Source organism: Capricornis sumatraensis, chromosome 9 (genome assembly GCF_032405125.1).
Source record: "Capricornis sumatraensis isolate serow.1 chromosome 9, serow.2, whole genome shotgun sequence".
Classification (NCBI taxonomy): Eukaryota; Metazoa; Chordata; class Mammalia; order Artiodactyla; family Bovidae; genus Capricornis; species Capricornis sumatraensis.
Genome location: NC_091077.1, coordinates 49,834,456 through 49,860,243, shown reverse-complemented (window position 1 = coordinate 49,860,243; position 25,788 = coordinate 49,834,456). Strand labels below are relative to the sequence as shown.

Below are 25,788 nucleotides of genomic sequence, written 5' to 3'. Positions count from 1 at the left end.
AGGAAGATGGGCGTGCAGAGCTGACTGGAATGGCGGGAATTGAGGAGGGGGAGGTAGGACAACACACTAGGGAATGGGGACATAGGCTGGGAAAGGACAGCAGGTTTAGGAGGTCTGTAAGGCAGCCATCATCATGGTACAGTTACAAACCAGGGGGATGATTCAGGAGGGGAGGGGTGACATCCAGGGAGATGTCAAGGATGCCTCTGAGGTTCTGAGCTGCACCCTGAAGTGCAGACGTGTGAATTCCCATGGTGGGTGTGGCCCTGAGCCCAGTCTGCTCCCTCCCTGGGCCAGTACCATCCAGGAAAGAGGGCCAACGGGAGGCCAGAGCATGGCAGATGCTGGGGGCAAATCCAGGAGATGTCTGATGTAAAACTCCACTCTATGGGAAGGCAAAGAAAAGGACTCTGGCCCCTTAGACTTGGTTTCATAGTGGTCTTTATTGGGAAAAGTTAGTGTAAAAAACATTCCAATTCATAAAATTTAAATAAAGTAAAATTATACCTTGTAGTTATAGTAATCACAAATAAGGTAGTCTAAATTATTGCCTAAGCAAACACTATTTTGTCAGGCTTCTCTCCTAAGCCCAAGGCAGGAAGCACTGCAGTTATTAGAAGTGAACCCAATGATGAATTTGCATTTGAAGCTGAAGGAAGTTAAAAGAACATGTTCTGATTATGGCATCACAACATTCTAGCCTGAAAAAAAGCAACTTTATTAATGTCCCACAGCAGAGTACATTAGTAATTGTAACCATGCATTAAAATCCTTTCATGTTATAAAGAGACTAATCTGTTTTCTTCGTGATAATTAGTTTTGTGTGGTCTGTCCCTTTAAAGACCTGTCTGGGAATGTTCCTTTCTCCAAGGTCTCCTAAGACGCCCGGGATGCTTGCTCCGGGTCGTCTTTGGTCATTTACTACCAGCCAAGTGGCCAGAACCGGGGGAAGCCCCTCCCTGAACCAAGGTGCAGGCAGATCCCCTCTCCCAAACCTACTGCTGCCACCACTAGGAGGACAGGCCTCTCAACTTGGTCAACAGTGTCACTAACATGTTCATGTAGGAGTCTCTTTGGTTATGGAATTTTTACTTTTAATTATTTAGGAGTATAAAAAATATAGCTAGATATATGCCCCTGAATTCTATGACTTAAACACAAGTACGTCCTTGCAAAATTCACTAGGTTGGCCAGGTCTCAAGAATCTATTTCCCTATGGGATCTAGCATCAGTGTTCTATTTAGCAAATATATGTGAGTGAAGAACGGTGAGGGATCTTTAGGAGGGTCTGGGCAGCCTTAGATGCTGTCCATAGCTTTGAACTCACTGAGGGCCTGCACGGGGTTCACGTGCTTCTTCTGAGACGCTCTTTTAATCTTGGTCTGCGTCTCATCCTGCTTCTCTCTCTTCACCAAGGGCTTTTTCTCAGGTGCCTTCATCTTCCACGACACAGCAGGGAGGTTGAGGGATGCCATCCCCTGGGACTTCTGGTATTTGGTGGAGGCCACGTACGACGCCTTCACTGTCTGCACCACCGCATTCATCAGGTTCTTTGCGGCTTGGATCAGGGACATGGCGCTGTCCACCTGTGAGGCACAGACAGGAGGTGAGGAGCACGGGCCAGGGTCTGGGGTGGGAGGTCCAGCCAGCCTGTCAGTCCCCGACAGGGAGTCCCCACTCTCCCCGGGCCGGAAGCAGCCCTTGTTCCTGATCAGCTCTCCCAGCAGCTAGGTGCTCTCATCCAAACACCCTGAAAATGCCTGTATTTCAGATCTTCTGAAGGGAGGAGTAATAAAAACATAAGGTACCATTACCTTACCTGCCCTACCCCTCAACAGTTTTCACTCAAACAAGGCGGGGGACGATCTGCAGAACAAGCACTGTGAACAGCCACAGGCATGGGGTGGGAGGCTTAAGTCAGCCACCTCGACAGAGAGCCCCATGCTTTCAGTAATGACCCAGGGGGCTCCCCTCACATTTAAAGAAGATGGATAACTGTCCCCAGAGACAGGGGCATTTGATGTTGGAGCAGGTAAGCAAATGTATACGTATGTCCAACATTCAAAGTTCTTTGAAAGGAAATCGTGTGGGGTTTAGCAGACGCCACAGGGCTTCCACGGGGGGAGGTGTCCTTGTTTCCCTAGGGTGACAGGTCCAGAACTGTGTGATGTGACCTGGGAAACAGCAAGGGGACAGAGCATACTAGGGCTCCTTGAGGGTGGAGGGGGGTTTGAGAAAGGCTGTACGTCTCTGCAATCTCTGAACAGGCTCACTTTCTCTCTAGAGGAAAGAAAGGAGGATAAAAATACTCTTTCCCACAGAAGCAAAAGGGAAGAGGCCAGCACAGTAAGGGCTCCTAGCTGTCACCAACCGTGTAGCCCTCAGCCTCCGAGAGGGAACTTGGGGCCCTCCCCCAGCATGTCCTCCCCGCTGACAGGCAAGACTCACCCCGGAGACGACCAGCTCCCCACCGAGGTTCTGCACCTCGGCCTTGACTTTGCTGCAGATGTTGAGCTGGTGGCAGTAGAGGGCGATGCGCTGAAGGTAGGCCAGCAGGTCCTGTTTGCAGGCTGAGTCTGGGCACTGGCGAGAGAGCAGACTTGGCACCAAGCACTCTGAGCCCAAACACACCCACTCCTGGGGCTATTCCGACAGGCCCAGTCAGTGCCCCAACTTCCACACTCGGTGCTGCAGCGAGGGTGAGAGAGGGTTATCCAAGTACCCGGGCTGTCACCACCCTCAGCGACTCTGCTGGGGTCCCTGCCTCTGGAGAAAAGTGACAGTGCCATGAGCTAGAGCAAAGGGCTGTCTGCTCAGAGGGACCAGATCTGCTCAGTTGTGAGCACACTGTAAACACCTGATTAAAGGAGAGTCATTTTAGGCAAAGATGGAGAACAAGTGAATCAGCCAAAGCAAGCAGAGCACCTCTCAGGTGTTGACGCAAACACCTCCCCCTTCTGTGAGGCTAGGGTTTTCTGTTCTCAGCAGCTCCTGAAGCATGGCAGAGCCAGACCTCATTTGCATTTTAAGATGGTTGTGTAAGAAGACTGTGTTAGGAGCTGTGTGGAGGGCGGAGCAGGGAGTCAGTGAGGAAAGGCCACAGTCTTGTGGGCACAGGCTGTGCACGATGGGCTGAGTGGGGCCTGCTAGAGGAAGAGGCCAGACGGCACTCACATTCGTGTGGCCAGCAGATGCACTGGGGCTGAGTGCCAGGTTATACGTGAAAGAGGGGCATCAAGGAGGGCTTCCCAGTCTTTGGCTTTGGCACTGTCACTCTCCTGCAGCCCTGATGCAGGCTGAGCATGTGGACACTTGAGGGAAAGCAGTGGGAAGGCTTTGTGACTATAGCTGAAAATAACTTGTAAACTTTCCTGGAGGTTTACACATTTTTTTTCAACACATCAGTAGAGAAAAGGGATGAAGGCTGGGTGGCTGGGAACATAGACGTCTGTCCCCACTTGGGCACATCATGCTTCCAAAGCACCAGACAAAAGAGCTCCTGATTCTTACATGAAATACACCCACAAAAGGCTCTTACACACTTAGTTTCAGTATATTATTGGGGCTTGCAGAATTAGCTCCTACCCAGAGCTATCCTAAAGAGATCCGAAGAGCTAAGAGTAAAGGCTGGTTTTAGCTGTCAATCAAGGCAAGATTTTAGGACATACACACCTGCTCCAGAGATGTGCTGTAATGCAAACTGGGCCTGTCTTACAAAACTTGTCAAAGAAACAGGAATTCAGAAATCCTTAAAACTCTATGCTGATGTTAATCAAGAGTTTGAGACTGGGAAAGTGCTGTAGCTCATGAAAAAACCCTGTAAACACCCGTGGGCTGCCCAAGCCCAGCATGAACTTTAAGGCCCGTGGGGCAGGTCTGTTACTTACATGGTCTGCGATGGTGCGGCCGAGCTTATCCATCCTGGAGCCTGCCTCAGCAATTTTCTTGGCGGCACTGATCACATCGGATGTGTTTTTGAGTGGTCCTTTACCTCTGAAAAAAGGGAACAAGGATGAGTGTAACGAAAGCCCTCGTAGGTGGAGGTTCACCGCAAAGTATGCACGGAGCAGCACATCCGGCCCGCGTGAGGTGGCCTGCGGGGCGCTGCTCACCGGGTGAAGTCCGTCATCTCCATCATGATCATGCACATCTGCTTGGCCAGCACGATGATGTCGTTGCCACTGTCGTCCCACTTGGACACCTCAGCATCCAGCTTGCTCTTTTCTTCCTGAAAACTGGCCACCTGTTCCGCAATCTTTGCTTTCTGCTCCTGGGGAAGCTGAGCCATGATCGCCTGAAATCAGAAGCACAGAAAGCTCTTACATAAAGAGAATATGAAGTTCTCACGGTACATTCACCAAGAATATTTCCACCAAGCAGTCTATGACATAGGTAGGATAATGCTTTAATAGGCCTCATTTTGCCTGAAGAGCCATTTATTCTCATTTTGTGAAGTTTATAGCTTCCCGACCCACTTTCAAGAATAACAGGGTATGAGGGGTTGAAGGCTAATGTACAAGCTTCGTGATCACACCTGCACAGGGACAAAACCTGCTTAATTCTTTAAAAGTTTCATCCTCTAAAGTCAGAAAAATAAATCACATTATATTAGAGGTGGAATCTGATTTTTTAAAAAAAGATACAAATGAACTTATTTACAAAACAGAAACAGACTTACAGATTTTGAAAACTTAGGGTTGATTACCAAAGGGGAAACGTGATGGGGGTGTGGCTGAATCAGGAGCTTGGCATGAACGCACAGTATTTTATACATAAAACCAAGGGTCTGCTGTATAGCACAGCGAATGCTACTCAATATTCTGTGATAACCTATGAAAGAATCTAAAAAAATGCATATGTGTATAACTGAATCACTTTACTGTACACCTGAAGTTAACATAACATTGTAAATCAACTATACTCCGATAAAATTATTTTGAAGAAAAATAAACTTCCTTTAACCTTAAAAAAAAAAAAAAAGTCATCCTCTGCCTCCTGTCATGGGGATGAGGGAGGGGCTAATGCATGCAGGCCTTTCCCTGGTGGCAGTATATACATCGCCAGCTTTCCAAGATGACCCAGAAGTAGTCTTAAAATGCAAGTTTTAAAGAAAGCAGAAGAGAACCTGCTGCAGAGCACACTTCTTCTCAGGCACTCAAGACGGCACTCACACCTGAACCTGCGGCACCTGGAGGCCCGCTGCCCTCCTCAAGCCCCAGACTCGGGCCTAGGGCTCCTCTCCACTCAGCTCCCCAAGTGCTAGGACCCAGTGGGGCTTAAAGCAGAGATGAACCCGCTGTTCAAAACGACTTCTAAGGGGTGAAAAAAGACTCCTTAGTAATATTTCTTGGCATCCTCCCAAAAACATAAATGCAATTGATTGAAGATTTAACGATTCAAATGAATGCAATGGCTCTGATTTTCTTGAATGTACCACTGTTATTTTTTTTCCCCATGAATAATTAAATAGTTCATGCCCATGGTATCATTGAGATAGGCAAAGACAGCAATCTTTTTTGAGTTTCACTGTCCTATTAACAAACATTGCATTGACTGGAGCATAGCGCTTTCCTGACTCGGGGCTCTTCACAAGCCAAAGCCTCGGTGCAGCTGAGGGGCCCATGTCCCTGCCCTGCTCTAGCTGAGGAGACATTCTGGATGGACCTACAATGGACTGGCAGGTGCCACACTTAGGGTAAGGTTCCACTGCCAGAGAAAACGAGAAGGAAAATGGGGTTCTCAATAATGAGAGAGTTTTTCTGGAAAAGAAAAAGCTAAGAACAGGGAGAGACAGGGAGGTCTGCAGGACAAGTTAAACCTGGTCCTTACCCGGGCACTCTGGCCAGCTATTAGCTGGTCGTCTTCTGTCTGGACACTTGTCCTGCTTCTGACATCAAAGTCTTCCGTCTCAAAGTCAGAGTCATCCAGCTCCTCAGGGGTCTGCCACCAAGACAGAAATGACAAGTCAAACACAACCCTGGGCCGCCAGCAGCCCCGAGCCCCTGGGCCCATAGCCCCAGGGTCTGATGTAAAGACATCCAGAATTTTCTGTAGTATTCCAAACAGCCATGAGAAATCAAGTTAAAATTGCTCAATATTTGAACCCTGCTTCACTGATGCATGTGCCAAGCAGTCCGTTCAACAAACAGCGAGCAAAGGCACCACACCAGCATTCCCAAAGGACCTAGAGGGTTTCAGTTTCTACCGAAGAGTCAAGACTCTGCTTGACAAAAGGTTTTCACTTCATATACTTCTCCAACACCTGCATCTTAAGACAAATGTGAGAGTTGTTCTGGGTGGAAAACGTACTGTAGTAAAAATAGCAGTTTCATACATTAAACAGATTCTTATAACTTTGCCATTTTTTTATGGAAAGAAGAAAATTAACTGAATTAATACTGGGATTTCTCTTAGGTTAGCAAAGGTTGATCTGAGGAGTAAAAACAGGCAGTGTATTTTTATGTACTTTTATTAAAGGAAGAGAGAAGATGGCAGATAAAGTCTGAGTAAATACCAAAGGAACTGATAATTTTTTTGCTTTAATTATGAAATAAAAATTCTTATTTTGTACACCCTCCAGCCTCTCGTGATTAGCTGCTGACTTAAAACATAATGTAATCTTCTGGAAATTATCAGCAACAGGGCAGCAGGCAGAACAGCTGGGGTTGGCTCTTGGCCCAGCCGGCCAGCCTGTGACAAGAGGGCAGTGAGGCAAGTCCCTCATCTGCACCAGGACCTAATCCAACCACAGCCTGAGGGCTTCCTGTGAGGAAGCATCCGGACTGCCCAGAGTATGTTGGGTTTGTACACGTGTGAAGGCGGGGCCTGCCCTCCGTGTGGAGGTGAGGACAGTGAGGGGTCACTTGAGGCACCAGTGAGTTACATGTCAGTGCAACACCTGGAGTCCAGCTGCTTGTTGGCCATTGTGATTCTGGAGTCTCAGACACTTGAGCCTTGTAGTGAGAGGTGCCTCTTAACAGCATCTCTACTTGCCCACCTTCCTCCATAGCCCATCACAGACCCAAGAACTGTTCTTACCAGGGAAACCAAATTATCTTCTATCTGTTCATTCACTTGTTGAATCTCTGTGTGCCAAGCAAGCAGTTCTGAGCCCTTAAGGTACAGAATGACAGAGACAAACATCCCTAATCTCACAGATACAAGACTGCAGGCACCCAAGGATGTGAACAGCGAGACTGGGAAGCAGCTGCATGAGTCCAGGTGAGAGGTGCTGGTGCCCTAGACCAGGGCAGGAACCATGTTCAGAATCCCTATTTATTACGAAGGTAGGGCAACAGGATCTGCGGATAAATCAGATTCAGTGTATAAGGCAAAAAGTGGAATCAAAGGTGAATCTGAAGTTTGGGCCTAAGCAAGTGAAGACAGACGTCGAGTGCAGAGATGCGGAGCTCACTTTGGGGATGACAAGCTTGAGGCAGACAAGCGAGGGGCAGCAAGCAGGGTGGCTAGAGGAGTGGACCACGGGAGTCAGCCTCTCACTGGTTTCCTCTCATCTTTATGCTCCAAGCGAATGAACACAGTCAGAAAAGAGACAGGTGAGAAACTATGCTACAGGGTGTACCCGTGGTCCCGGGCTGTGAAGATGGAGGAGGAGGGACCAGCGAGTTTTCTTCCGATGGGAGAAATTAAGGCATGTTTGTCTGCTGGGGGAAAAGTGCTGGAGGAACAGGGAACGAGACCCAGTGCAGGGAACAGGCTCAGCCAGGAGCAGATGTTCAAACCACCTCAGGATCCTCGGGAACGATGGATCCCTGGTGGCTCAGAGGGTGAAGCGTCTGCCTGAAATGTGAGAGACCCGGGTTTGATCCCTGGGTCGGGCAGATCCCCTGGAGAAGAAAATTGCAACCCACTCCAGTATTCTTGCCTGGAAAATCCCATGGATGGAGAAGGAGCCTGGCGGGCTACAGCCCATAGGGTTGCAGAGTCGGACGTGACTGAGTGACTTCACTTTCACTTTTTTAGGATCCTCAGTGAAACGGTTACCAGGGCCAGACAGGTAGGATGGGGCACAGGTGGGGAAAGGGGAGGCAAGCAGGAAGGTAGGAAGTGTTCCCAGACTGTGTAGCACCGGCAGTCCCCTGACATCCTGGGTCCAGTGACCCCAGTCAGATGACTGTACTTTTATGCACCATGTTCAGCAGAAGACAGAATTTCACTAGGGCTGTATTTTGAAAGGCAAATAAGGGGAGTAAAAGGGTGCAGAAGAGATTGTACTGATGAAACAGAAGCTGGAATAGGAGTGAGGCAAGGACCCGAGAGGCTGAGGGAGGGTTGCAAGTGGGGAGGACCAACCTGATGAGATCCTGATGGACTCAAAGCATTGCTGGGAGTCACAGAACCAAAGGGAGCAGCTGACCGAAGGGATGATGGGGATGCTGGTTATGACAAGGACCAGGCAAAAGTAGGCAAAAGAGGCTAAGTACAAGGCATCAAGAAACCAAGAGGCCCTGGATTGGAAGGATGGTTCCTGAATTAAATCAAGACAAAAAGGAGGAACTAAACCAAGGCTGCTGCAGACCTACCCGTCCTTGCTCCCTGAGCCCTCCCAGGTGACCACACCCAGGTTCCATCTCACCACACCTTCCAGGGCCTCTCCTACTTACGATCCCACACAGCAGTAAGCACACAAGAAACAGCTACTACATGCCAGGCCCTGACCTGAGCACGTTATCTCCAGTTCATCCCATCAAGCTATCAACACCATCATCTGCATCTTAGAGAGATGCAGGAACTTGCTGAGAGTCTCAGATGTGAGGAGGAATCCTGCTTCCACAGAACAGGCCCTAGATGTGCAGGTATCCTGGGGTGTGTGCAGTGCCAGCTCATTTAAAACCCCAAAGGCATTAACCTCAGACACTCAGCAACTCATGATTATTAATGTATCTTCTATTCTCTGTCCGCATGCAAAGAACTTTGGAAAAACAGGGCTGCGTTTTGCCACCACTGGTGCGCTTGACCCAGGGACCCCTTCGCACCTCTGGGGGCCAGGCCTCCCTGAGCATGGGCTGCTCTCCAGCACAGCAGCAGGGGTGAACAAAGCAACAGGCTCCCCTAGATCCCCTCCCAACCCCCAGTATGTGCAGGTGACCCGGGCCTGCAGGAACAGCCAGCAGCCAGCCATACAGTCCTTGAGCCATTCTTGTTGCTCCTTACCCCTGAGAGAAGTGCAGTAATGCCCAAGTGTTTCTACGTTGCATACAGAATGTATCCAGCCTGATGCAACTACCTTAGGAATGGCTTCTGTTTCCAGCTGAGGGGATAAAAAGGGGGACAGAACCCTGTCCGCCTTGGGCGGTCGGACTAGCAAACCATGAAGGTGTAACGGAAGCTCCCCGACAAGACTAGATTGTCAGCAGAGGCCAGCAGCCGTCTACTCAGCAGGCCTGCCTTCCAAATGCTGGCTCTGTGGCTATGGCAAGGCTGGCCCGAGCCTGGGGGTGACCCCGGGAGAGCTTGGCACAGGTCCTGCTCTCTGCTTCCAGAGCAACACATTCATGTTCAAAACAGCGTGTGAGGCATCAGCTGCTATGTGAGTCCCAGCCTAAGACACGGGATGATCACAGAGGAGGTGGTGGTTTCTCAAAACCCTACTATTCATGCCCAGGGGACCCCAGACACTGCCTCAGATGGTGAGAACTGCCGCTGGCTCAGAGAGGACGGGTCAAATGGGGCCCAGAGCAGGTGGCACTTCCCTTCAGCCACAGTGAGAGGGCTCGACACTTGGCCCTAGAGATCAGGAGCATCACCAAGGGCTGCACAGCCCCTCATCCTTCCCCTCAACACCCTGGGGCTCTAGTACCCTGCCTGCCTGCCACCCCTCTGGGGTGAGGAGTGCTCCATGTAAAGAACAGTTTCAACCTGAATAAAGGAAATATTCCCTTCTCTGAAATTCACTGAGGAGCCTTTATTTTCTGTCACTGCCCTTTAACTCAAGAGGAAGCCTCAATTCATACTAGGTCCCCTTTTCTCAGCCCAAGTTTGGGCTCTAACTTACAACTAAAAGTCATTTTAAACAACGTAATTAAACGTATCTCTTCCTAACAGCCCTTAGATTCATGGTTTTAATATACTGCCAACACATCTGTTGAGTTCCAGAATGATGCATTGCTCAAGTTTAGCAAATGATAAGAAGGAAGCTGTTAAAACATCTGAAATGCAGTTACTCACCCTTATCATCAACACCGCTTTCCTGATGTCCCGGATGCCATCGTACACCAGGCGGGAGGCATCGATAAACTCGTTTTCATCCATGGGCTGGGCAGGGTCTGAGCTAAGGGCTTCCACAGCCGCTTCCACTTGCTCAGTAAAACGTGGCATGACTGCGGAGAAGAGAGATGATAACATCACCACCAGCCCTCCTAAATCCCTCAGTCAGATGCAGAGAGGCAGAGTGTATGATGAAGAGCCTCTGCTTCTACCTATGTGAGAGGTATTTATGGTTCAAATAAATTAAATGCCATATTTTACAAAGACTTGAATCCTCTTCTTTGTCTCTGGCCAGATTCTGCAACACAGGATTTAGATGGCTGAGAATTTGAATTGGGATTAACTAGAAGCCTTACTAGAATGGGACTCTCCTTAATTTAGTATGTTCACTAACTAGAGATATAACTCAGAAGTTCAGAGTTCAGAACGACTCCCATTACTACCTGTGGGACACAAGTAAGGGAAACGTGTTTGTGTGGTCTTACTGTGGCTGACCAATGACTCATAAATCCGATGTACCTTCCAGAACTCTTGTCCGAAAACCAAACTGAGCCCCAGTGTCCTACTTCCTAACCACAGGGCCATCTGTGTGTGAGGAGCACAGGTGAGGGAGGGGTCCCGCACCTGTGTTGGAGAGCAGCTTGGTTGCTTCCAGCACCTTCTCTGTGTAGACTCCTGGTTCATAGTTGTCCATCTCTGAGGTGACGACATGAATGACCCGGGCAGCCCGGCCTCGAATTGCACCAGCTGTGCGGTCCAGCCCATCCACATCTTTCTCTTGGAGAGCAATGACACATTTGTTCACGTCTTCCAAAATGTGATTCTCTGAGGAACGAACAAAAACAGCTGAATGAGGGAGGAGGCCTCCCACCAGAAGTGGACGATTTTAAGCTGGCATCTGTCACTCATCCAGTGCTCACTGCGTGCCAGCTACAGTGCCAAAAGCTTTGCACATCATGCACTCAAGAGACCAGACTACCCAGGGATCAACTGCTTGGAAACTGGACCCGCAATCACCCCAAGAATAACCATCTTTATTCCAGGTTTAGAAGAGACAGGCAAAGAAGCCCATCTTTCAGAATCCTTGATAATTTCTCTTTCCCTTAAACAATTTCACTGATTTTATATCCCAGAGTCTAAATTAGAAGACAGGGCTCACTATTCCCAGTCCCTTGCCCCTTGCTCCAGGAGATGCCAGTGGTATTCAGACAAACGACCAAGACATCAGGACAACTCTGGAACATGAGAAGGGCCTGGAAGGCAGGCAAAAGCCTCGTGGAGTTGGATTTGGAAGATCTACCAGAACTGTTTTTCCTCAAAGACAAAGCTTGACCCTGGGTATTGGGAACCCCAGAATGAGGAGTTCACGTTAACCTCATCTATAATAGCGAAGTAGGAGCAACCAAAATGTCCCAGAACAGAGTAATAAATTATGGGCACTGGGCAGCCACTGAAATGGATGAAGATCTGCAGGGGCTGACCCAGAATGGGAAAGGGAATGTTCTCACCACCAGGAACTGTGCAGTCCACCAGCAGAAAGCCCTCATGATAGGGCTGCCCACAACACCTGGGGCCGGTGGGTAAGCAACACAGTCTCCAGGTCATTGTCTGGCTATTTTCTTCCTGCTCAGAAAGCAGCTTTCCTTAAGACACACAAGAAATCTGAGAAGCAGTGTCTGTTAAAGACATGCTCCCTTTCTTAAACCAAGACAGTTCATGCACTGGTTTTTCTGGAAGAGTCAGGACAATTAGAGCAAATGTAATCTGTTTAAGAAACACATCTGGGGACTCCCCTGGTGGCTCAGTGGTAAAGAATCTGCCTGCCAATGCAGAAGACACAGGATCAGCCCCTGATCTGGAGGACCCCACATGCCACGGAGCAAGTAGGCCCATGTGCCTCAGCTACTGAAGGCTGAGAGCCCACATGCCACAACAGAAGCCCCCCGCTTTCTGCAACTAGAGAAAAGCAGGTGCAGCAATGAAGACCCAGCAGAGCCATACATAAATAAAATTATAACTAATAAAGACCGAGAAACACAGTTGACCATTTCTTTCCCATCCTGGTTACCTTATGCTTTTGACTTGTCATTATCTAGGACTGGTTCTGATTTAATTCCCTTCTAAAAGTTATTACCCTTCCCTCATAGCCTCTGCTGACACAGTCATGTTACATAACACAATGTCTAGAAGAGTGATTACAATAGCTTTACCTCCTAAGATACCTCAAACAAGCAAGTGGACATGATGCTGTTTCCTCTTATCTCAAGGGGAGCCAGAGGCACGTGCAAGTACTTAGTAGCTCCAGTAAACAACAGAGCCACCACAATGCCCTGCCTGTGGGCTTCCAAATACCCAGCAGGCTCCAGGAACAGGGCCCTCCATTCTGAAGTTCCCTGGAGATGGCAGGCATGGCTTACACCTACAAAATTAAACCTACTCTTACCATGTGATACAGCAATTTCATTCCGTGGAATTTTTGCAATGGAGCTAAAGACATAAGTCCACACAAAGACCTGCACACAGATATCTACAGCAGCTTTACTCATAACTGCCAGAACTAGGACACAATCGAGGTGTTCCTCAGTAGGCGACCTGAAATACTGTGGTACATCCAGACTGTGAAATATTATTCTGCACTTAAAAAAAAATGTGCTATCAAGTTATGAAAAGACATGAAGGAACCTCAGGAGTTGCCAGGTTTTGGAGCAGGAAAGAGTGAATACGTAGAGGACAGAAGATTTTTAGGGCAATGAAAACACTCTGTATGATGCTATAATGATGGCTACATTTGTACACTACCAAGAGTGAACAGTGTTACTGTAGGTTCATCAATTGTAACGAATGTGCTACTATGATGGGGGATGTAGGTAACAAGGAGGCTGTGCATGTGTGGGGACAAAAAGATAGAAAAATCTTTGTACCTTCTTAATTTGGCTTCCTCTCAAATTGCTCTAAAAGTCTTTTTAAAAACTTTTTAAAAAATCATCCATTAAAATAAATATCTTCCCAAGGAGCCAAAATATAGCACTGAGAAAAGGGGGGGGAGGGGAGAACTAATTACCACAAGACAGCTAACAAGACCATAATTCAGCATCTTGCTCCTTGGAAGGAAAGCTATGACAAACCTAGACAGCATATTAAAATGCAGAGACATCACTCTGCTAACAAAGTAGTCAAAACTTTGGTTTTTCCAGTAGTCACATATGGATGTGAGAGTTGGACTAGAAAGAAGGCTTAGCACCAAAGAATTGATGCTTTTGAACCGTGGTGCTGGAAAAGACTAATGAGTCCCTTGGACTGAAATGAAATCAAATAATCAATCCTAAAGGAAATCAACCCTCAATATTCATTGGAAAGAATAATGCTGAAGCTGAAGTTCCAATACTTTCACCACCTGGTGCGAAGACCTGACTCACTGGAAAAGACCCTGATGCTAGGAAAGGCTGAAGGCAAAAGGAGAAGAAGGGGGCAGCAGAGGATGACATGGCTGGACAGCATCACTGACCAAATGGATATGAATTTCAGCAACTTCAGGAGACAATGAAGGCCAGGGAAGCCTAGTGCACGGCAGTCCATGGGGTCAAAAAGATTCAGACATGACTTACTGACTGAAAAATAACAACAAATTCAAACATTAAGAGACTTGTTTGAGTTTATACCACTGTACTATTAAAAGATATAATGTACTGAACTTTTCACATAAACCAATTTCAGGGGTAATAAATGAACACACTGGTCACAGCAAACATCTCCTTCCAGCAATACAACAGATGACTCTACACATGGAAATCACCAGTCTGTCGTTACTGAAATCAGACGGATTACATTCCCTGCAGTTGAAGATGGAGAAGCTCTATACAGTCAGCAAAAATACGACAGGGAGCGGACTGTGCCTCAGATCATGAACTCCTTATTGTCAAGTTCAGACTTAAATTGAAGAACACAGGAAAAACCACGAGTCCATTCAGGTATGACCTAAATCAAATCCCTTATGATTATACAATGGAGGTGACAAATAAATTCAATGGATTAGATCAACAGACTGCCAGAAGAACTATGGACGGAGGTTCATAACATTGTACAGGAGATGGTGATCAAAACCAGCCCCAAGAAAAACAAACGCAAAAAGGCAAAATGGTTGTCTGAGGAGGCCTTAGAAACAGCTGAGAAAAGAAGAGAAGCAAAAGGCAAAGGAGAAAAGGAAAGGTATACCCATTCGAATGCAGAGTTCCAAGGAATAGCAAGGAGAGCTAAGAAAGCCTTCCTAAGGGAACAATGCAAAGAAATAGAGGAAAACAATAGAATGGGAAAGACTAGAGATCTCTTCAAGAAAATTACAGACGCCAAGGGAACATTTCATGCAAAGATGGGCTCGTTAAAGGACAGAAATGGTATGGACCTAACATAAGCAGAAGAGATTAAAAAAAGGGGCAAGAATACACAGAAGAACTGTACAAAAAAGATCTTAATGACCCAGATAAGCACAATGGTGTGATCACTCACCTAGAGCCAGATATCTTGGAGTGCAAAGTCAAGTGGGCCTTAGGAAGCATCATTACAAACAAAGCTAGTGGAGGTGATGGAATTCCAGTTGAGCTGTTTCAAATCTTAAAAGATGATGCTGTGAAAGTGCTGCACTCAATATGCCAGCAAATTTGGAAAACTCAACAGTGGCCACAGGACTGGAAAAGGTCAGTTTTTGTTCCAATCCCAAAGAAAGGCAATGCCAAAGAATGCTCAAACTACTGCACAGTTACGCTCATGTCACATGCTAGTAAAGTAATGCTCAATATTCTCCAAGCCAGGTTTCAACAGTACGTGAACCAAGAACCTCCAGATGTATAAGCTGGATTTATAAAAGGCAGACGAACCAGAGATCAAATGGCCAACATCTGTTGGATCATAGAAAAAACATCTACTTCTGCTTTATTGACTATGCTAAAGCCTTGGACTGTGCGGATTACAACAAACCATAGAAAATTCTGGCTGGACATGAAACAACAGACTAGTTCCAAATTGGGAAGAGAGTACATCAAGGCTGTATATTGTCACCCTGCTTCAGTTCAGTTCAGTTCAATCACTCAGTCGTGTCCGACTCTTTGCGACCCCATGAATTGCAGCACGCCAGGCCTCCCTGTCCATCACCCAACTCCCGGAGTTTACCCAAACTCATGTCCTTCGAGTCGGTGATGCCATCCAGCCATCTCATCCTCTGTTGTCCCCTTTTCCTCCTGCCCCCAACGCGTCAACTCTTCGCATGAGGTGGCCAAAAGTATTGGAGTTTCAGCTTTAGCATCATTCCTTCCAAAGAACACCCAGGGCTGATCTCCTTTAGAATGGACTGGTTGGATCTCCTTGCAGTCCAAGGGACTCTCAAGAGTCTTCTCCAACACCACAGTTCAAAAGCATCAATTCTTCAGCACTCAGCTTTCTTCACAGTCCAACTCTCACATCCATACATGACCACTGGAAAAACCATAGCCTTGACTAGACGTACCTTTGTTGGCAAAGTAATGTCTCTGCTTTTGAATATGCTATCTAGGTTGGTCATAACTTTTCTTCCAAGGAGTAAGCGTCTTTTAATTTCATGGCTGCAATCACCATCTGCAGTGATTTTGGAGCCCCCCCAAAATAAAGTCTGACACTGTTTCCCCATCTATTTGCCATGAAGTGATGGGACCAGATGCCATGATCTTCGTTTTCTGAATGTTGAGCTTTAAGCCAATTTTTTCACTCTCCTCTTTCACTTTCATCAAGAGGCTTTTTAGTTCCTCTTCACTTTCTGCCATAAGAGTGGTGTCATCTGCCTATCTGAGGTTATTGATATTTCTCCTGGCAATCTTGATTCCAGCTTGTGCTTCTTCCAGCCCAGCTTACTTATGTACAGAGTACATCATGAGAAATGTCTGGCTGGATGAAGTACAAATTGGAATGAAGATTGCTGGGAGGAATATCAATAACCTTGGATATGCAGATGACACCACCCCTATGGCAGAAAGGAAAAAAGAACTAAAGAGCCTCTTGATGAAGGTAAATGCAGAGAGTGAAAAAGCTGGCTTAAAGCTCAACATTCAAAAAAACGAAGATCATGGCATCTAGTCCTATCACTTCATGGCAAATAGATAAGGAAACAATGCAGTGAGAGACTTTATTTTCTTGGGCTCCAAAATCACTGCAGATGGTGACTGCAGCCACGAAATTAAAAGATGCTTGCTCCTTGGAAGAAAAGCTATGACCAACCTAGACAAAACATTAAAAAGCAGAGACATTACTTCGCTGACAAAGGTCCATACAGTCAATGCTACCGTTTTTCCAGTAGTCCTGGACGGTATGAGAGTTGGACCATAAAGAAGGCTGAGTGCTGAAGAACTGATGCTTTTGACTGTGGTGTGGAGAAGACTTGAGAGTCCCTTGGACTGCAAAGAGATCCAACCAGTCAATCCTAAAGGAAATCAGTCCTGAATATTCATAGGAAGAACTGATGGTGAAGCTCCAATAATTTGGCTGCCTGACTCACTGAAAAAGACCCAGATACTGAGAAAGATTGAAGGCAGGTGGAGAAGGGGACAACAGAGGATGAGATGGCTGGATAACATAACTGACTCAATGAACATGAGTTCAATGTACATGAATTTGAGCAAGGTCCAGGAGATCATGAAGGACAGGAAAGCCTGGCATGCTGCAGTCCGTGGGTCACAAAGAGTCAAACATGACTGAGCAACAACAATGAACCAATCATAAGAATAAAGGGATTTAGAGCTCATGTTTAGATCATAAAAATCTTTTACATACTTATTACATCAATATGTATATAAATAATATCTACATATTACTTAAACTAAGCAGACTGGTACTGAGCCTGCCTACCATACTAGGCCCTAGGTTAAAAATTTCTACTTTTACTGAATCTAACCCAACATCTGGAGAAGGGGAAGAGAAGGAATAAAAAAGAAATGATGTTGCTAATTAAACTATGAACCAAAGTTTTCCTATATCACTCACTTTCAAGACTCATCCCAGTTTCAGGATTATTATTACTCGGGGTGGGAAAGCACCTTTTGGAATCACTAAAGCACAGCATTTTTTTTTATTCATTAAACACAGTGGCCCAGACTTCACCAAGGATTTATTAACCTTCATCTTGGCAAGTAGTTTTTAAAAATCAATTTATATTTTCTTGAATTTATACAGGTTTTCTTCCAGACAAACCCAAACCAGGGAAGGGCGTGCCATTCTTCAGCCACTCAAGGAAGGCTTCTATTTCAGGAAGCTGACTAAAGTAACATTTTCTACCCTCAATGAGAAAGCCCCAGCCAGCTGAGTCCACTATGTACCCAGGACACAACCAACCTGCTCTCTATACTTGAGCCCTAAGGGAGAAGTGAGTTCCCACTGGACATACATGCAAACATAGGAGGGTTGGAGGTAGCCACACTAACTTAAGCCATAAGTTACTTTAACAGAATTTCTAAGGAAACTTCATTTTGAGCAGACACACCAATCTGGATCCCATTAAAAACTCTGATGGTTCAATATAGTCTTTATCTGTAGATGCTTCAAACAGGGAAACACACACACAAACATAACACTCTTATCTCCAAGGGATCATATTATGGACATTAATATATCTGGTTTTCATTTGAAAATCTTTCTAGGACTGCCTCTGCATATCTACCGCAGCCATGTCAATGGCTGTGCTGTGCCCTACTGAACAGACGGAAGGGCCATCATTTGCTTATCTAGTCTTCTCTTAGGCGTTTTGGTTGAAGTGAACATACCTGCACAGGTATTCTGGCAAACATCTGTGTAACCATCCTCAGGAAAATTTCTAGCAATGGGATTACTAAGTCAAAAAGCAAATGTATATAAAGTAGATTTATGATGCCTAATTGCCCTCTGGGAATCAAGCCAAATGGTATTCTCCAAAAAGCCTGTATGAACTTACACTCAGTCCACAATGTCTAACAGGGCCCATTCTGCCCTCCCCTTGCTCTGGATATCTTTATCAGTGCAGCCTTATGCATACACAAGAAATGATAATATTAATACTCTATATAGAGAAAGTACTCCAGTATGATGAGAAGAGCCTGAGTGCCTGACATTTAACTCACTCTGTAGTAACCAATTTTTTTTTAATCACTATTAATTATTGTGGAAACCAGGCACAGAAGTATTGAGTGACTTATTCAATCTAGGATGCATGGGAGTCCGAGATCAAATGTCACCACCACTTCCCTACCTTATCTTCAGTCCTGCAGTTTTGCAAATAAACAAACAACAACAACAAGAAAAACTAGGTACAAAAATCCTTTTATTTAGACCAATCAAACCAAATTACTTTGGCATAGTGACAATGAAGCAGAGTACAAATTACTACTCTTATTTGTTGCCCCAAAGTATCTAATGCATTATATTGTTTCCAAGAGCACTTGGTTAAGAAAAAACAATAAACCCAATTATAACCACTCTAACCAACCACTTGCAACCTAAAAAAAGAGAAGGGAGGGGGTAGGGTACAGAAATCAAAACTTGCAGATGAAAGCAGAGTAAACAAATGAGAAAGTAAATTGCATTTCCACGGAAAACATTTATCAAATACAATTCAAATGAAATTCAAACAGTCTTTATCGCTTTGATAAATTTCAAACCACTGTCCTTAAGGAATCAGCCCATATAAATATATTCATGGTTTACTGAATGTGGTGTAGCATCCTAAATCACCTCCAATATTTACAAGGCAACATTCTGAATAGAACAGCTTAGGGAAAATGAGTGCCCCTCCCTCTTCCCCAGAAGTGGCCTGCATGTCCCTCTCTATTTGCAAGAGCCACTGGCTCACATCTGATACACAGTGACTCAAGTTCCCCCTGCCCTGCAGCCTCATGAAACACTGGCATCAGGGTCCTGGTGGCTTTACCAAGTTATACACAATATGACCATTATTTTTTAAGCTGCAAAACTTGGGATATAACTTATAATAAGCACAAGGGAACTTCTGGAACCAATGGGACAGAATATGCAGAAATAATGGAGCTAAAACAGCAGAGGGTCCTTTCAGTCCTATCCCCTAAGTAACTTATGCTTGGAAGGGCTCTCATGAGTAGACAGGGCTGCAGCAAACACACAGGCCCCATAGATTCCAAGAGGGACTGATGGAAAAGTCATTACTGGAAATATTTCTCCAAACCTATCCCACTGCCAAAGGGCCACAAAACCCCAGGACATGGGAAAGCACTAACACACCAAGGAGTCAAGTCGCATTCTTACTTTTCATTAGGTCAAATTTCATGAAGTGCACCAACCTTAAGCCAGAGCCTGTGCCGGGCAGTTATGCCCACTTTACTGAGGAACTACTGAGCACCACTGTGCCTCTGGGCAATGTGAAATGGCAGAGAGGGCAGACCTTGGCTTCTGCTAGAAAGACTGCTAAAAAGCACACAGCTGCTACAGATGGCACCTGCTGTCCAACCTCTCAAGGGGGGGCACCTCTCAAAAGGCTGTGAGCTGGGGACCACTGGGTGCTTGCCCACTAGAAAATGGGATTCCTCTCAACAAAAGCCAGTCTGATGGGTGAGATGGGGGGATATCTCTAATCTGCCACATAAATAGTGCTAAAGCTGCAATGGATGAGGTTAGTGTATAAGGGTATAAAGGAATCTAAATGCCAAAACTTAACTGATCAATCCAGTAGCACTCTACACAGGCATCTGCCTGTCTCTTCCTTTCAAACCAAGCCCCTGAAAAGCACACCATGACAACCAGAGGAATTTTGAGTAATAGCCTTACCCTGTTAATTAATTAATTACCTGGCACTACTAAGCAAGACTGTGACAAAACCTTAGAGAAACACACTAATGAGGGTCTCTGAAATTCAGATGCTCTGAAAGCACCACCACCTCCTGACTGAGACGACTATTCTGTGTGTTTATCTGCTAAATGGAAACAGTCTGAACTCCTTTCCATCAAGTCAACCCTTCTATTTTCCCATATTTGCATAATAATTAAACATACTCACCAGACAAAAGTTACGTTAGAAAATCTGATTCCTCTTTACTGTTCTTCTGTTTTATGTCATATACCCTAAAAATAATGCCTGGATCCCACTAAATGCCACTGCAAAATCCCTTTTGTTTTCTGATCTGAAGAATGCTGCATGAGGGACATCTGATTCTATTATATTTTATTCTGCTGTAAGAGGACTAGAAATCCCTTGAGACCAAGCCTTACTTGGTAAGTAAGTTTAGGAATGTAATATCTATCTCCAGAGGGGGGCTTTGCATTTAGATTCCAGAATTTGTTGTTTGCTTAAAAGTGTGCTGTGAAGGTGAAATGTTTTTCTCTAAACCTATGAAAAAGAATAATTCAGTATTTCATTGGGAAAACAACAGAAGGCCAAGATTTCCCAAAAAAGCAATTGCTGCATTTTTGGCACCTGCAAAAATGTGCTTGCAAATAGGTTTTTTGTTTTAAAGTACCAGCACCTGCGATTTGGCAATCCTGCAGCAGCATGGTTCACCCCCTTGTTTTGCAGTTTACAGACTCCCTGCCCCCCACTCTTTCAAGCAGAGCCAATGCTCCAGTCCCAAGGAGAGTGAGCAGAGACGGGGGAACATTGGTATGCAGAACACAGTGTCACCTTATATAGGTCACTGCTGGAGGACTGCGCTGTGCATGTACTTAAGTACCGCTTCTGTTTCAAGCCCCATTGCCGCTCACATCTCCCACGTTCCAGACTGTGGTTCCCTGGGGTGACAGGTAGTTTCAGCCCTACAAGGACCAGCCGCTGATTGCCCACAGCCACTGGCCTCACGAAGCCTGGCACCTCCAGAGAGCAAGCAGCATGGCCAAGGGCAGCAGAGGCCTGTTAAATGGAGAATGCATTTATACTTGCTCAACTCTAAGGAGATGGATTGAAATTTATCTCTGTGTGATAAACAGGGAATTGCAGTTGACAGACATTTTCTATATGAATGCAATTTACTATGTCATTACCAGTTTATGTTTATATAATGAAATCAACTGTTTTTGTGAGGTGAATTACCCAGATTTATTTTTTGCAAGTTCATAATTAAATGGTACTTAAATATTTCCTCTCTGTTTTCTGTCTGTGCATCATGCAGACAGAGTCTTTCGAAAGTAGGCAGTTAAACTACGCTCATTTCTGAGGAAGAGAGAGAGATGCTTTCCAAGAGGAACAATTTTTACAAAAGAAATTGAAGCTGATGATGCTGGGAATCCTGTCTCCTAAGTCTCACAGGCTCCTAACAAACCACCACAGTCCAGTAGGTCAGTGCTTTATCTACACACAACAGCAGCAAGAGGGGTGGATGCTATGGAGTTGTATAGGTCACAGCTGCAAAATCTTACTCCACACAGAGAACAACTTCCTCCAGGCAGTTTCCTGATTCACACCTCTGAGATTGAGACCAGCCCACCACAAGCAGAACAACTCCAACCCCATGTCCCACTGCTTTGGAGTCATTGGTAGCTGTTTTTTTTTATTAAAATGAAAACCAGCATAGTATTATTGCTAGAATAATTTACCTGCCCAGACTTGGGGGTGTTTGGATTGTCCATTATTGTAACATAGGGGAAAGTAATTATGCACATCCTCACATACTTCTCTGGGGAATCAGCTCATTACCTGAGACAGCCAAGAAGTCATCAATGGAAGTAATGTCATCGACAGCATCTGTGAGAACTCGGACTTGTTTCTCCCACTGTTCTTTAAAAAGATCCATGTTCTCTTGGGCCAGTTTACTCTGTGGTTTTGCTGCTAATGCCAATGCAGCATTGATAACCTGTGAAGACATTAAAGTTCACTGTATACTCTTTCAGAGTCAAGAAAATAAAATAAGCCAGACACTTTGGTTGTTGGAGTGGCTACGGTTTTGTCTCCTGTGCATTTCATGAGGACACAGGATACCACATGCCCCACTTAAACAGTTACAAAGATGGAAACAGAGAAGTATTAAACAAAAGGCTTTACATATGAATGGAGAAGCAATTCATCAGAAATACAGTACTGGAAATACTGGAACTATGGGCAGTAACAAACACAAATTATCTCTAATCTCCCCACTCTGTGACAGCAACTCTTCACAATTTCTGACATTTATATTCCAGGCTTTTTCTCCTCACATACACATGTACACGTGCCAAGTCAAAAATTCACAATTAGAATTATATGCTAATAAGACTGACTACACTGCTTCCGTATCATTAAATGTATGGTAAAACACTGGCTGTTTACAGATGCCTCTGATAGGTGCACATCACTGCTCCAACTGTAGGGTGCCTGTGTCTGTTCCAGCCACCCATCACTCTTAGTCTTGAGATGAACTTTGGCATTTTAGGCTCTTGGTACGTTCTCAAACTACGTATGTGAAAAATGTTTTTCTGAGGCATACTGTACTTGACATACAACTTCAAAGAAAGTATAATATTTATTAGGTTTTAAAGTTATTTCTTCTAAATAATAAAGTCATTTCTTTTTTAAAAACACACACACACAACAAAAAACAGCTTTACTGAGATATAGTTTATATGCCAAACAATTCACCCATTTAAACTGTAATATGCAGAGATTTTTGGTATATTCAGTTTTGTAATCATTACCACAATCATTTTTAGAACACTTCTATCACTCCAACAAGAAACCCCATATCCACTAGCAGTCCCTCCCTATTTCCCCTAATCCTATCTTCCAGCAACCACTAACTTAACTTAGTGATTTTTAAAAATTTATCTATTTTGGTAAATTTTTATGAATTACCTATTCTGACTTTTCCTATAAATGGAATCGTATTAATATGTACATTTTTGGAACTAGCTTCTTTCACTTAACATGTTTCCAAGATTCATACATACTAAAAAATTTATCAGTACTTCACCCTTTTTATTGACAAATAATATGCCATTATATGAATTTATCACATTTTCTTTATTCAATTATCAGCTGACAGACATCTGAATTCTACTTTTTGGTCATTATGAATAATACTATGAATATTTACATATGTGTTTCATTTATTTTCACTGGTTTTTTATATATAACTAGGAATGGAATTGCTGGGTCATATGGTTAACTTTATGAGGAACTGCCTATCTTCCAAAGCAGTTGAACCATTTTACATTTCCACCAGCATATATGTGAGTTTCAATTTCCTCATATCTTTAACACTTGTTTTCCCTTTCTCCCTATTCCATTTTTCAAATAACAGCTGTCCAGTGGGTGTGAAGTGATCTCTCACTGTGGTTTTGATCTCCATTTCCCTGATGGCTCATGATATTGTCTGTTAACGTACTTATTGACCCCTAGTGTCTTTGGAGAAATACCTTTTAGATCCTTTGATATATTCACTGAGTGAATAAATAATGAAAGTAGTTTGAAAAAGAGCTGAGAGAGTCATTAGGAAGATCTCTAGGTACAGGTGCTTATAGGTTATTGGAAATAAATGTATTCATAGTAATGCAACTTTGAAGGCAAGCAAGGACAGGGGAAACTGGTGGTGATGGAGCTGAGATCTGCGAGATAGGACAGTAGCTATCACAGAGTCATTTGGGCATCGTACCTGAGAGCAGGAGTTTAGGATCGTGTTTTTTTCAGTGCTACAGAAACCACATGTCTTCAGGTCATGTCTGTAATTCCCAATATACTGGAGGGGTATCCAAGAGTGAGGTTATCAAAGTGCCCCTCAAAGATTGTAATCAAAAAACTAAAGAAGAATCAGACCCATTTGACTGGTGTAACTAATTCCTCTTCCCTCCCAGCTAACTGGAAGGGATAAATTACAGAAACTATCAATTATAGACTGTAGGTTTTGAGGACTAGGCCAACCCAGTTACTATTAATAGCCCACTAGTTTCGAAAGTGAATGGGTCTGAACAATAAATTATTTGTCAAAAGTATCCTAGCTTTCCCATGTGTTATACCATGGTCTTCCCTATTTTCATCATTTCCAGGCTTGTTCTTTGACCACTTTTCCTTCTTCCCTTTGTTTCCTACTGGGTGATTCAAGATTGTGGACTACTCTTCATTAATTAACTCATTAATTCACTAATGTTATCAATGAATCAGAGTGGAGCTAGACCTTGTAAGAATACCTGGTTGAAGAAAATGTTTCTTAAGAGGGCCAAGTAAACACCAGCAGGGAATTAACTATATGTTTTAAATACTAAGATAATTTTCCCTTCAGTTCAGTCGCTCAGTCGTGTTCGACTCTTTGCGACCCCATGAATGGCAGCACGCCAGGCCTCTCTGCCCATCACCGGCTCCCGGAGTTCACTCAGACTAAATTGCTCCCTTTGTTCTGTAATCTTTCCTCATACAGTGTAATGGAGGAAAAGCACCTTGTCTAAGGTGAACTTTCTTGTTTTGATTAAAAAACTGTGGGACACAATAAATTAAATACTATTTTCTGATGCATTGGGACTAGAAAGATACTTAAAATAATACTCTGAATAATCATCCAACATGGCACTTAGTAGGGAAAACTCTAGAATCATTTACTTTAAAAATCGAGATGTTACTTCCCAATACCTATTGTCATCATTAGTTAATTAATAATGGTCTTTCTAGCTAATGAAATAAAGTGGGAAATGGAAATAAGAAAAGGCTGTTTAGAAAATAGACAATAAAATTACTTTTCAATGTAGAACATCTCTGTTTATCTAGAAAACTGAAGTAAGCCAACTGAAAAACCTCTTAGAATTAATAAGAGTTCATTAAGGTAGCTAGAGACAATGTAAATATATAAAAATGAGTAACATTTCTATATACCAGAAAACAGGACATAAAATGAAGGGAGTATTAGCTCTTCATGAAAACAATTAATAGGAAATATGTGGAATTAAATCTGTAAAGAAACCTAAAGGACAGAGATATCAAAAGTAACTTTTTCTGAGTACATTATAAAAAAAAACTTGAATAAACAGAAACACAGTCCATGTTTAGGAGTCACAGGACTGACCTATTTATTCACCAATTAATCTGGAATAGTTAATGGCTGAGAGCAGGAATATATACATGGGATAGAGATCAAGAGTAATGAAGAGTTAAAATGTAATACAAAGCTAAAGTAATTGAAAAGAAAAATCTAAAAACACAGCCTATCATAAAGCAGAAGTCAATATATGACAAAAGAGACATCACAAATCAGTGATGGGGGATGGTCCATTTTTACATTTGATGGGCTATTTGGAAAAAAATAGTCAAAGTCTGAACTTCATACTTATATTTATATGCAAAATAAGATCATTCCCAAACAGATAATGAGTTAAATTAAAAATGATATGGCTAAAAGAATGTGTTTAATTATGTACTTACTGAACAAATAAATATTTCTTATGTTTTAGAATAGTTAAGTTTCCATGCTTCCACTGCAGAGGGCACAGATTTAATCCCTGGTCAGGGAACTTAGATCTCACATGCTGTGTACCAACCCTGGCCCCACCAAAAAAAAAGAAACTTCTCTGCTTACATTTGTATTTAAGTACACATGACAGATGAAGTATATACTGTCTGACAAATCAGTAAGGAGAACATTAAAATACTGGTAT

At 44.1% G+C, this 25,788-nt stretch overlaps 1 protein-coding gene across 1 annotated transcript in view; it reads right to left on the bottom strand.

The window, feature by feature from the left end:
• Positions 1-442: 442 nt before the first annotated feature.
• The window catches only part of CTNNA1 (catenin alpha 1), a 174,219-nt gene continuing 148,873 nt past the window's right edge, over positions 443-25,788 (bottom strand). The window contains exons 11-18 of the mRNA XM_068980319.1: positions 21,872-22,028; positions 10,852-11,052; positions 10,189-10,340; positions 5,830-5,940; positions 4,113-4,294; positions 3,888-3,993; positions 2,449-2,583; positions 443-1,586 (exon numbers count right to left, since the gene is read on the bottom strand). Of these exons, the coding sequence (XP_068836420.1) occupies positions 1,299-1,586; positions 2,449-2,583; positions 3,888-3,993; positions 4,113-4,294; positions 5,830-5,940; positions 10,189-10,340; positions 10,852-11,052; positions 21,872-22,028 (1,332 nt within the window). The 3' untranslated portion in view covers positions 443-1,298. The remainder of the gene's footprint in view (positions 1,587-2,448; positions 2,584-3,887; positions 3,994-4,112; positions 4,295-5,829; positions 5,941-10,188; positions 10,341-10,851; positions 11,053-21,871; positions 22,029-25,788) is intronic.